Raw genomic sequence first — 14,385 nt, 5'->3', positions numbered from 1 at the left:
ATTTAAACTAATGTCATGTGGATAAAAAGGATTAATCAAATTTTTCACTTTATTAGTCACTTGGAAATTTTCAGAATCCTTTTCCAAGATTTTTTTTTACATTTTATTCTTACAGCTATAACTATATGTTGAATCTATATTATATGTTGAGTCGACAATTTTCAAAGAAATTATTGGGTAACTTTAAGAAAAATGCAAAGAGTACTTTTTTTACACAAAAGACAGTGAGAAATAGTGTAAATTTACAACAAATCTGATCTTTCTGACATTAACACTAGTATGTACCAGTCATTATATTACTAGTATATATTCAGTCATATATACTAGTAATACTAGTATATATGACTGAAACTTAGTATGTACCTATATTGCCCAAAAGCAGTCAAAATGACTGCATTGTGAAAGATTAACTAATGTGTGAAGAAATTTGTTTAATTAATTTTTAATACTTTTTATATTATTTACAGTTATATAACAAGTTATTAGTAAATATTAGCAATAAAAAAATTTATTTCACTTGGAAAAAAAAACATTATTTATGCATTATTATCTGTACATTGTTTGCAAATGAAAAAGCAGTTAAGAAGCAGTCAAAATAACTTTCTGGAGCAATCTAGTGTTAATTAATGTAGTTAATAACTTAAACATTAGCATTTAGATTTAATTTATGAGCAAAATGTAACAACATTTACCAGAAATTTTAATAAGGACATTGTTTAAATTTAAAAGTTTAAATCTAAGTTTAATTAACTTCAAATTAAAATTTATAATGATATTTTTTTAAGAAAAGGTATACTTAAGTATTGTTTTTAGTCGCTAGTTTATACTAATTATGTTAAGTTTGCTGTTACGTATCAGTTTAAGCCATAAAATATTTATGTCCACCATAAATTAATTATGTACAAAAGTATTTCAAAAACACATCAAAATAATTTAATTTAAGATTAAATTGTTGATTTTTTTTAACAGCTATTATTTTAAAACATTATATATTAAACTTCTATTTGAAACTTAAATTAATTTAAAAAAAGTTAATTACTTCTAATTCAACCTTTTCGATATTAGCTCGTTTAGATAAAAAAAATATATACATATACATTTTAACTTTTATTATTTACATTTTAGTAAATTTAAGCATTCGTCCAAATTCGCGATTAAATAAAGTAATAAAAATCTTTCAGGAGCATATTAATGAAATTTTCAACGAACGAAAATAATTTTGTTTTTCGAAAATGATTCGTTAGTTATTTTTTTAACAACTCTGATACACTAAATAAACAAACCTAATCTAGTTTAAAGTCTTTTTTCCACTTTAGTATCTCCTAAAAACGTAATTTGTGAAAGTATCTAATAAAAAAGTTCTTCATTCAAATAATTATCCTTTTTTCCTTTCTAGAACTCATTGTTTAATGAAGCATTTTAATTCAATTTCAAAGGCACAATTGTTTATAAAATCAGCATAATTTAATTGCCTTGCATTCATTTCTTGATTAGAAGTAGCGCATCATAAGTTATTTATTTATTTTATTGCAACTATTTATGTGATTTAACATGCTTCACAATATGCCATTTTTAATCTTTTTATTTTTTATTTTTAATGTAAGTTCAAGAATTTTTTAAATATCTTGTGCAAATTAATTATATTTGGGAAATGTAAATTATTTGATTTAGTTTATTCTAAAAGGAGAGGTATTTAAATCTTAAGCATTTTTCACTAAAAATTTTTCAGTTTGCAATAAGTTTAATATTTTATTTAAAATGTATGCCATACTTAAATTTAATTCTTATTATTATAATATCATTAGATTTTGTGGGGAAAAGATACTAACTTTATTCGTTATAGATTTTTTAAAAATGCGTTAATATGTGTGATATTAAGTGAATAAAATTACTTTTTATTTTTAGATATATCATTCTTGTATACCATGCTACATTGAATGTCTTTTAAAGCATTGATTGCTTTTTTACATAAATGTCTCCATTTATAAACAATTTATAATAATAAACTGGATTTAAACCAATTCATACTATTTTTCAATGCAAAATTTGCATTTTTTGTTATTCAAATTTCGACAATAACTTTCAAACAAATAAGTAGAAATCAACTTCATAAACGAGTTTTAGTGTAAAAAATATATTAATACTTAAAATGTGTCTTTTTTTAGAAATTTTTATTCCAGTCATATGAAAGATTTACAGACATTTTTTTAATATTAATTGGTTAGATTAATGGGGAAGGAAATCATTATTTCCTGTAGTAAATAAATAATTCTGACAAATAGTAAACTTATCTAGCAATTAATCTTTCAGTTTTGCCAACCACAGTTATCTTTATAATTAGAAACTCTGGCTCTCTATGTAATTTTAATCTATCTATTAAGAATTCACATTAAAATTTTTATTTTTATTGCTGTTTTAGTAAAGTCCTCTAAGTTAATATTCTAATTAAATCTTTCGGAAATCATAGTTTATCATCAATTACCAAATAATCTTCTTTTTTGGTTCTCTTTGCACCACAAAAAAACATGACTTTCACATGTCGAAGATTTTTGGTGAACATTTTTCTTTGGCCAACACATTTTTATTTTATTTTATTTTTTGAAAAAAAAAATTTAAATATTCGACATTTCTTTCTTTTAAGAGGAAACTTTTCATTGCAATTTTTTTTACCTCAATGACTAATTTAAAATTGAAAGTTTAGAAAAAGTGAATTCAAACAAACCTAATCCACAAGCCACAAAGTTTCAAATACTAAAAAAAAAAAAATTTTTAAACATCAAAATGAAAATAAATTATGAGACGATAGCTTAAGATGAGGGAACGAAAAAGTTCTTTTCCAATAATATGTTTGCATTTTAATATTTTGAATTTTTTTTGAGCAACAGGACCTTATAATGGCTTACTCTAGGTTTGTCTGAATTCACTCTTTTTAAAAAATTAATAATGGAGATGGAAGAGAATTACGAACAAAAAGTTTCTCCCGTAGTGTGGCATCTTCGTAAGAAATTGCTTATAGTCTTTTTTTTGTTAACCCATTTTATAAGGTAGGTAGGTACTTTAATTACGTCGCACTAGAGTTGCACAATAGGCTATTGGTGACGATCTGGGGAAACAACCCTGAGGATGATCCGAAGACATACCATCACAATTTTGATCCTCTGCAGAGGGGATGGCTCCCCTGCTGTGGTAGCCCGATGATCAGAGTGCGAAGTTGAGCACTTTACGGTAGAACAGTTTAACGAGGACCCATGCCGGGCATCCGCGGTCCCTACGCAGGCTGATCAAAGTGGTCACCCACCCTCTTACTGACCATAGCCAGTGATGCTTGACTTCGGTGTTCTACGGGGAACCGTGTCCTTACGATCAGTCTACTACGGGAACCATTTTATAAGATACACTAATTTTTAAAATATAGTTTTTGTTCTAATGGTATTCAGATATAATACTTTCACAGCTTATGTGTATTAAAACTTTCATTATTCTTTTAAATGTAACATTTTATCAGTAGTTTATGTTTATCCTATTTCTTAACAGACGTTCCTTGATATTACATCAGCTCTTCTGGAATCCCCCATTCTTATTAGAAAGCAAAAGGTAAGATTCTATCACTGTTAATCACTTATTGTCACTAAGATGTAAGATTCTATTCTCATATTTAAATGTTGATAAACATTATTTTAATATCATATTTAATGGCATAAATAAAATAATCGATTTTTAAAGTAAAATTCAAGAACATAACTAATTCACTCTTAAATCTTAGAGTATTGAACTCATAACTTAATCACTACTCCACATTCTATGAGTAAAGATTTCATTTTAATTCTTCTTTCATATTGTATGAGAGAAAAATACATTAATGCAATTTAATTGCGAAAGAATTGTTAACTAACTTATTTGAAACAATCCTGGAACAAAACATTAAACAGTCAATGTGACACGTTTAAGCTTATTGAAGGAAATTCAAAATAATAATAACTAATAGTTTTTTTTAATTTTTTTTAATTACCCAGTGTGTATATACTTTTCATTTTTAAAGAAATATAATCGGATCATATATTATTCAAAAATAACATGTGTTATAACAAGGCTATTTTTTCAATGAATATTTCGGACATTAATATTTTCGAAGAAAGAGTCTAACTTTAATGCACCGATAATGACCCATAAATTCACCTGAAAAAACAAGTTCATTTTTGTGGAATATCATAGTTTTATATTAACTTCATTTACTACAGTATGACATGATAATCCTTTCTCTCTACAGAAACTGACTCAACTTCACGATTTGATTTTTGGGTATGGATTCCAATACGCAGAAAAGTCGAATGCTGTCAGCTTTGAAATGTTTGAGAGAAAAGTGTTGGGTAAATTTGACTTCTTTCAATTCCTACCATGAATAAAATACTTTTTATTCATCCATTCAACTTCAAATGCATTTCTGTTTATACTTGTAGTGGATGATACTTAATGTTAATACAGTTTTTTTTTTAAATATTAATTCATTATTTAAACTTAAATTTCCGTTTTAATTTTCCGTTTTAGGGGACCGCAAATAAACTAATACTAATGCATATTAGCATTTTAGATAACTATTGCCACTCTTAATTGAGTATCATTGGCCCCCAATTATATTTTGGTAATTTGTACGCCCTTCCCACCAGGCAGAAAATACTTACCCGCTAAAATGTAGAAATCAGTTATTCAACAGATTATCTAGCTAGCTAAGCCATGAGGGCTCAGGAGAAAGAGCGTTCGCCTTCCAATGAGGTGACCTGGGTTCGAATCCCAGCGATGACTGGTCGATACGAATTCTGCATCTGGCTCGCACCAAACACAGTGCTGACGTGAAATATCCTCAGTGGTAGACGGATCATGAGTTAGAGTCCCCTTGCCGTCAGGCTAACCGTGGAAGGTTTTCGTGGTCTTCCTCTCCATGTAACGCAAATGCGGGTTAGTTGCCTCAAAAAGTCCTCTACGAAGGCAAACTTTTACCAATACTTGATCCTGAAGTTCCCTCGTCTTCTGGATTGGGTGCAAAATTACAAGGCTACGGAGTTGAGCATTAGTGTCGTGAACCCAAAATTGGGTCGTCTATTCATTGACGGTTTTGAAAAATAAGGAATGATTATTTAGCTACTATACAGATTAACTACACAATTCCGTTGCTGTTCCAAAAAGTTGTTTCATTCCTCAAATAACCTTGGTAATCTTCAAATTGCAAAGAAGATCTGCACATTACCTAGTGGGCACTAGTTAAAGTGAAAATAAGATCTTTGTTGGAACAATAGCAATTAATTATGCGACGTTATTTGTTTATACAATTGAACAATCAACACATTAATTGGTAGAACGAAGGAAACAAACTTCTGAACTTGAACGATACCGTTAATGCGCACATCATCTACAGTAAATTGCGAAAAATGGTTAATCCCGTATTTTAGCGGATTAACCCTAACCCGTATTTTAACGGAGTTTCTGCTGTAAGATAAAATCTTTCATCAGAGGATAATGGTTTTATTATATTTATGTGCTAATTCTTAATAAATAAACTAAATGTGCTAAGTCTTAATAAATCTATGAACCTTGTTTTTTTTCCAAATGATTTATTTTCCTCTTTCTTTGATTGTATACTTGGTACTTATTTTCTGGACTAATTTCGCAAGTACGAATACGATAAGTACGGAATTTAATATCACGATGTATTATCAAATACTATCACAAAATATCAAGATATTTTCCCAATTTATTTCTATTGAAAAATATTGAGTATTTACCAGTTTTTCAGGGTCGATATTTTCATTATCCAATTAAAATTCACTAACACTCTCAATAATTATCGTTATGCGTAATGTTATCTTTTTGATACTTATGTGTGGTATCACTTTGATGTTATCGATTATCATCAACCTTAACTTATAATCAAATTGATAATCAACCCTAGCTTATTCGAAAATTATAGTTATCAGTAATGATCGTGGTATTATCATATTTGATATTTATTGTTGTCATTAGTGATTGCAATATTGTCTTATTTAACTTGTTTTATTTAAATGATTTCATAAAAATGAAACGTTTATTCAATTTTTTATATCATTCAAAAATAAGTTAAATAATTTGATGTTTTGTCATTTAAACTCTTACAGCTGTCCAAGTTGGGAAGTTATCCGGAGATTTGCAGCAGACTCTGAAATTGCCATCTCAAATGTTCACAGCTGTGAATAAATTTTCGGACACTCCACCCCTGCAGTTTGCCTGGATGACGAATTCTGTCGAATTGGATTTCAGTCATTTGGCTCATGATGAAACTAGAGGTAATGGCTTTATAATTTCTCTGGCAACCAGAATGAAAACCATCTTTTAACCAGAATGAAAATTTATTGTACTAAATTTTGAATAAGAAATTTTTATTTACAGTTTTATAAGTTCCTATCGATATTAAAGCTATTGAAATCTGTCAAATTTCTTGTAAGGAAGCGGGACAGAAAAAAATTAAAAACAAGTTCGGTAGCGTCGTGAAGCTTGGAAGTGTTTTAAATAACCTCCTTCCTACTCCTCTCCGCTTCTCTCCACAATCAAACTGGTTTTTAGTTTTTTCAGTCCCGCCTCCCTCAGTAGTGAGTAGTTAAATTTCGTTACTTTATTCTGCAGAAATATTAATACTTAAAAACTAATGTTTAAGCGTTATAAAAATATATCGGGGTTTCGTAGCCAGATTTTCCAACAAAAAATAAGCACCTTTTAAGCACTTTTTAAGCTCTCAAAAAATATTTTTAATCACTTTCCAAAAAAAAAAAAATCATAATTAAGATCTGTGCAATAATAAAAAAATTTTTTACCATCGTTTTAAGTTCTTTGCTTTATAATCATATATTCAATAAAATTCAAAAACATTTTCAAACACTTTATATAATCATGATAAAAATAACTAGTTTCTGATAAATATTGCAGAGAAAATTGTGAAAATCATGCTTTTTTTATAATTTAGGACGACAATCGACAAGCCAAAGAAACAATCTCTTTTTTTAGAGATAGGAAATTAAGCACTTTTTGCTAACTGAGTATAAAAAAGCACCTTTAAGGGCTTTTAATAAACGCAAATAAAAATAAGCACCTTTAAGCACTATTTAAAAACGCTACGCACCCTGTATATATTACGGGATACACTTATTCAACAAATTTTAATTCTCCATGGGGCTTTAAACCATGAGTACACTATATTTGAGACAACAGGACACCAAGTTAAGGGAGTTATTAGTTTGAGTATTTCCACAACTTTCAAAGTGTATATATTTAATCAAATTTATGTTTCAGGAAATTCTACTGCATCAGTTGTTGCTGTATTTTACAAGAATTTATCATCACATTTACCGCAGAGGTATTTCACGAAGAGAGGGTGAGTTCTCCTTTAAACTTTTGTATATACACTATTTAAACATACATTCTTTTTTAAATCTATAACAGATAAATTTCTGTAATTTTATGAGATTTTTTTAATTACAAATCATTTCAACCAAACTATAATAGTTTGCATTTTATGCTTTAAAAAAAATTTGTTTATAAAAAAAAAGAAAATTATATTTAGATCTTTTGGCATGCGATATTTTGTTGATGTTTTTTTTCTTTCTATTTAACACAAAAAATACTAAATGAAAAATAATAATTAGTGACACTCGCGGGGAGGTCACACAATTTAGTTTAGCAGGAGGAGGGTAACAGTTCATTTTAATGTAAATCTCTGAATTATTTTAATGTTGTTGTCGAAGGCTACTAAGGCAATGGTTGCGATTATTCTCGTTTTCCAGTGGCGCCATCTATCTTTTAAAACAGCTAATTTTAAAAAATACCTTTGCTTCTGCGTTCAACCTCTGGCCAAACTATACGACGGTCAGGAAGTCACGAGTATGACGCTGACGTTATATGTTCCGAATATCGGCGGATGTCCGAACTAGAAGTTATGGGCATTGACGTCACTCGCTTCAGTTTCCACTCTTTTCATGTTGTTGTAGGCCATTAAGGCACTGGAGGTGCTATTGTTCTTGTTTTCCATTGGCGCCATCTATGCCAAAGAATTCGACTTCTGCTGCACCCATACGTCACACCCGTTTGTAGGACGGACAAATTCATTCATTCATCCACAGATCGTAATTTTGACCTGAACCAGAGAGCGATCAATTTTAAATTGAGTACCCCAGAGGTATACTCTGTTATATGAACATGGGAGATTTAGTGACCCGACAGATTTAACGTGCACCAGTGACCATTTACTACACGGGAAGTCTTCGGTCCGATGGATTCGAACTCCCGTTCTTACCAACGGATGAAGTCAATCACTTGTAGAACTACATCCATAACGGAGATAAAATTTGAAAAAAAGACTTCCCATGCAAATTTTCTTGGTGGATAGTGAAACAAAGATAATACAGCGAAAAGCTTTCCTTTTCCCACACGCTTTTGCCTCAGGTTTCAGTAATATTAAATAATTTATGTCTCTGTTTCAATTGATGCAAGTAATCTTATTTAAAGCAAATTTGCTTTAAATCAAATTGCATAAAAACACATCTTTGTGAAAGCCGTTTGAAAAAAAAAGCCGCGTCAATCGAAACGAAACCTAATTGTTCCTTTCGATGTTAATTAATTATCAATGCCATATTTTTATCAATATGCCATTATTTTTTTATAAGAAGAGCCGTGATGACTCAGGGGATAGAGCGTTCGCCTTCCAATGAGGTGAACCGGGTTCGAATCTCAGCGATGGCCGGTCGATACGAATCCGACCACAGTGCCGACGTGAAATATCCTCAGTGGTAGACGGATCATGGATAAGAGTCCCTTTGCCATCAGGCTAACCGTGTGAGGTTCTCGTGGTCTTCCTCCCCATGTAACGCAAATGTGGGTGAGTTCCATCAGAAAAAGACCTCCACGAAGGCATTCAGGAGTTCCCTTGTCTTCTGGATTGGGTTCAAAATTACAAGGCTTCGGAGTTGAACAGTAGTAGTCGTAAACGCAAAAAATTGGGTCGGCCGTTCAACGACGGTTGTAAAATTATTAAATATAAACACGAGGCAGAACTTTTGTACACACCCCATTATCGTAAATATTTTCGAACCATTTTTTTTTATTGTCTGAGATATTTCGACTGATATCCCCCTACTATACTTTGCGAATTGAAAACATTTTTTTTTCTATGATCTTGTGTGAATTTGGGACAGCCTATAGTTCTAATCAATTTAAGACATCGAAAAGAATGAATTTTGTCATAAAATATAACTAAAATAAATTTATTATCTCATTTTCTTAAAAAACAAAACAATGATACGAATACAAGGTGCGTAGCCAAATGTTTCAACAAAAAATAAGCAATAATGTGTTTCCCTTTTCGGAAATGAGATTTTATCTTATTTTCCGTGTCAATTTTCGCCACGTATTATTCAAAAGCGTGCTTTTCTCTTTGTTCTATTCAACCTTTTCACAGTTCATTCAACCATTATCTATTTCAGCGTACCGTCGGTCCGTAGCGTAGGAAAGCGCCAATCATTTTACAGGTTTGATGAAATTCATGCGAGTCCGCATGTGCGTCTAGTGAGCTGGGTTCTGTGAGATTATTGCACTCTCATCTGCAACTCCGCTGCATTTTGCAAGATATTCTCAATTTCAAGTTCAATTTTTCACCCTCTGAAATCGGAAAGAAAAATCTCTTGATCATTTTTTAATGGTTAATGTAATCAAGAAAAGAGGTTTTGTCAAAAACTAGTTATTTTATCATGGTAATTTAAAGTCTTTGAAAATTATTTTGCATTTTGTTATTGTATATAGTGCTTAAAAGGAGCTTATTTTTTATTTTTAGTGCTTAAAAGGAGCTTATTTTTTTAATTTTTAGTGCTTAAAAGAAGCTTATTTTTTTATTTTTTAGTGCTTAAAAGGAGCTTATTTTTGGCTACGCATCCTGTTTAAGCACTCAAAAAATATTTTTAAGCACTATATAACAAAATGCAAAATAATTTTCGAAGACTTTACATGATCATGATAAAAAATAACCAGTTTACGACAAAGAACTCTTTTCTTGATTATATTATCCATTAAAAAATGCTTTAAAGATTTTTCGGTTCGATATCAGAGGATGGAAAATGAAGTCTGAAATTGAGAATGTCTTGTAAAATGCAGCAGAATTGCACATAAGAGTGCAACAATCTCACCGAATCCAACTCAGTAGACGCACATGCGGACTCCCACGTATTTCATCCAACTTAAAAAATTATTGGCGTTTTCATACGCTATGGACCGACGGTACGCCGAAATGAATTGTGAAAACGTTGAACAGCACATTACATGACGCTTTTGAATAATACGTGACGAAATTCAGCATGGTAAAGAAAAAAATCTCATTTTGGAAAAGAGAAAATTAAACACTTTTTAAAAACACCTAATGAAAAAATTACTTTTAAGGGCTTTTAAAAAACGAAAATCTAAAATAAGCACCTTTAAGCACTTTTTAAAAACTAAGCACCATGTTATAGTGCAGGGATGGGCAAACTTTTTTGGTCGAGGGCCAAAAATCAAGAAAAAAAATTTTTGGTGGGCCAAATAAGATCTTCAAAATTTAAGAAAGAAAAAAAAGCGATATACAAGTTTTAATTTAAATATTTAGTGGGATGAAGGAAATTGCGATTTCATTTCTAAAAGTTCCTTATATTAAGGTTCGAAGTGAGATGTGCTTATTTTAAGGAACAAGGCTAAATCTTTTTCTGTTAGTCTACTTCTGAAATAATTTTTTCTAAGGTTCATAATTGAAAACTCTTGTTCACGTATATAAGATTAAGCTAACATAGCACTGATTTTCTGGGCGTGAAATTTTAAATTTTGGAAACTAGCTTTTGGTAATGATTTGTCAAACTTAGGCATATTTAGAAACAACTGCTTCAGATGATTGTCCGCTCTTTGGAGCGTAAAATGCGCAGTCTGCCAAATGTGAAGTACAATTTACCTATATTTGATTCCATTAGTCAGCTCCTCGAGAAGGACAAACGCTAGTTGGAGCCAATCTACGGCTATTCTATAAAGAACTTCTGCTTTCAACATTTTACCAATAGAAGCTGTCTGTGCTAACTATTTCCATCAATTTATGTTTTGTAGAACAAAAATAGAGAAAGTAAAAATGTCATCAGTACTTTGTTAAAAAAGGAAAAACAGAAATAATTTTAAACATAGTCGACAATAAAATGGATGTATATTGTTTATATTTGCCGCTGATCGGCAAATAAAAATTCTATCCGCGGGCCGGATAAAATCCTCCGGCGGGCCACAGTTGGCGTGCGGGCCGTAGTTTCCCCATCCTTGTTATAGTGTGTCTAATAATTAAGGACTTTTAAGCACTTTAATAATTAAGCACTTTTTAAAAACGCTACGCATACTGCAATAAAAAAAAACTATATCCACAATAATTAGCGAATGAAGAATATTTTATTGATTGTCATCATCATTATTCTAGGGTAGCTGATGTCGAATATCAATTGATCTCCAGTTTGGTGGGCGTTCGAGTAAGCGACGATTTGAATGGAGAGGAAGATGTTGACGTCAGAATATCATTAAGGAGCTTTAACCACACCTTTGCTGTAAGTATTATATGAATCGTAATTAACAATTGTATAATTAATGTTGCCGCTCTGACAAACAATTTGCATGATTTAATTACTCTTTTCTCAAATGTGCATTCATTAGCAGATAAGTACAGAGGAAGCCGCCATCTTTCCATTTTACACCGATTCTGTTATTTAAATCTTAAAACAATACATATTTAAATGCCGCGTAAGGTTTATGTAAAAAAAAAGACGAAATTAATTTTAATTTCAGTTTAGCTTGAAAACAATGCACGACGCGTAGTTACGTATTTCATTTAAATGTGTTCGGCTTTAGTTACGATAATTTTATTTTGTTGCAATAAAAAGTTGCGAATTGTAATGTGGATTTTTTAAAATAATTAAAATGTGTAAGTGTTTCTCCATTAAAGTGTATGCGAACAAACTTTAGTATGAAGGTCAAGCGGTAGACCAAAATTTATATTCGATCAACAAATCATAACAAATAAGAAAAGAAACAAAAACTATCTGACAATCGCCACCCTTTCTCGACTTTTTTTTTGTCGCAAATGCACCCGATATTTTATTCAATATTTAATTTTATATTTATTTTGTTTAATAAATTTGAAATTAATATAGATATTATACATTATTCTGAAATTTACTTTATTTCACTAATGCCTGATTTATCATTAGGCCGGAGATGTCCAGAGCTAGGGCCCCTTCATTTCTGGGCCCTCCTAAATGTTACTAATAATTTGTTTTGTATTTTTCCTAAAGAATATTGCCTATTAGAATTATGGCTTAACAAATATTGAAATAATTTAAAAACATTTCATAATTAAACAATATTTAAACTTTGTAAAAAATAACGATTAGGGGGCCCTCATTTCTAGATCAGGCCCCGACCCTTGTTTCTTTAAATATTTCTTCATTTTAAAAATAAACTCTATAGTGCTTACCATATTTTGAAAAATGCTTAAAAAAGGCGCCTATTAATAATATCAAAAAATTTTTTAGTTGTCTAAAAGTTTCAATTTTTTAAAAAGTGTTTTACATGTTTTTAAAAAGTAGCGACTGTTAAAAAATGCTACCACTGGCCAATAGCAAAATTTCCTACTTTTTACCTGTACCATACTACTCCTGTTCCGACGTATTTTTTCTTTTAAACATTTCGAACAATAACGAATTTTACACTTTTATATAACATTAATTTAATACATTTGATTAGCAGTGATATTAACTACCCAGACAAAGAATTCCGTGAACAAATTTAGAAGATTTGAAAATCTAATAAATTCATTCTTCTACAACTACCTTAATACCTCACAAGTCCATTGAACTTTGTTGAACGAGCATTCATGGTGGGGAAAATGCTGCCTTAATGATGTGTAATAACACAACTGTCGAATAAAAAAAAAAAGCTCATGTTAGCACACCTCGCTGTTATTCACAGTAATTTTCATATCAGCATAAGATTTTTTAAAAAAAGTTTGTTATTTCGATTCGTTGGGATTACCTATTCGACCATTTTCGTACTTTGAGATTATTCCGTCGACCATTTTTGCTGAACCCGATATTATCGCCAAAATGTAGCTTCTGCGCCAATAACCGCAAATTTTATTATATTTACTGCGTAATCCTTGACTATGCTAGTTAGTTTTCGATTGCTTGAGCGTGTCGAAATATACTGCTTTTTTTACTTTTCCTTGCAAAATTATTCGGATTTGGGATTTGCCTAGCACTGAAGAGAGTGCAGTGACATATTTTAATTATAAAAAATAGAGGTTTTTACTCTGTTTTGATTCTTTTTATTACGCATTTTTACACTTACATATTTATTATTTGATAAATTTAATGTGTTTAGAATGTTTATTTTGGAAATTGCTCTTCATTATGATGCAGCCAAAGGATTTGCTTATTTTCGCTAACGTTGAAAGGTCGACGGGGTAATCCCAAAGTACCCTATATATATATATAATAATTTTAACCTTATATTTTCAGAATTATTTTGTCAGATACACGAAATTTCTATGACAGTTAATACAAAATTATATCGAACATTTAATACTAAAATCCGTAACAGGTAAAATTGAATTTTTTTTTTTTTTTTTTTTTTTTTGCGAATTGAATAAAACAAAATCTTTTAAGAGATTCTCTAAAATAGCTATATAACAGATTTTTATATCCAGGATAGAACTCATTGAACTTTTTCCCTTAAGATTAATTTTTTCCAAAACCCCAAATCTGAAGATCTAAAAATTTAAGGAAGCCTTTCTTTCTATAGGATTAGTACTTTGCGTTACATTAAATTGATATATAGTAGAGCGAAAAAATCGTTCGCCAAAACACAATTTTATTCGCCAAATTTACAATTTTATCTCTTTTGGCGAGGTGGCGAATGCTTAGCTCGGGCCCTGTTTTTCTGTTTTCGGTGCTTACATTAAATTATTTAGGTGCTTAAATGACACCCTTTGAATTGAATATAAAATCTCGATTTCGTGTTACCTTGACATTAAGTGTTTCTCCCCCACCCCTATTTTTTGTATTTTCAACATCATATTCGGAGCGATATTATATTACAGTTTTTACTGTGTACGTTATCATGCATAATATTGAAAGGCGTATACAGACATAATGAAAATACTTAAAAATAATTCCATTTTTTTATTATTATTTCCTACTCTTCCCAGAAGCTTTATGTTATTAGATTAATCGAAATACGTATAAGTTTATCCTATCAAAATAAACTTATCAATATCGTTTGCGGTCAACTCATGATAAATTTACCACAATCACGTTATTTTTA

The 14,385-nt window shown here is 30.3% G+C and overlaps 1 protein-coding gene across 3 annotated transcripts in view; it reads left to right on the top strand.

Moving 5' to 3' along the window:
- The window catches only part of LOC107440417 (uncharacterized), a 789,850-nt gene that overhangs the window by 747,179 nt on the left and 28,286 nt on the right, over positions 1-14,385 (top strand). For all 3 annotated transcript variants that reach the window (XM_087157952.1, XM_087157951.1, XM_087157953.1), the window contains 5 exons: positions 3,535-3,594; positions 4,268-4,367; positions 6,147-6,314; positions 7,315-7,396; positions 11,489-11,612. In XM_087157952.1, the coding sequence (XP_087014078.1) occupies positions 3,535-3,594; positions 4,268-4,367; positions 6,147-6,314; positions 7,315-7,396; positions 11,489-11,612 (534 nt within the window). The remainder of the gene's footprint in view (positions 1-3,534; positions 3,595-4,267; positions 4,368-6,146; positions 6,315-7,314; positions 7,397-11,488; positions 11,613-14,385) is intronic.

This window comes from Parasteatoda tepidariorum, chromosome 2, assembly GCF_982258835.1.
Source record: "Parasteatoda tepidariorum strain Cologne lab strain chromosome 2, Ptep-v5.0, whole genome shotgun sequence".
Classification (NCBI taxonomy): Eukaryota; Metazoa; Arthropoda; class Arachnida; order Araneae; family Theridiidae; genus Parasteatoda; species Parasteatoda tepidariorum.
This window is presented reverse-complemented; position numbering and strand designations above follow the sequence as displayed.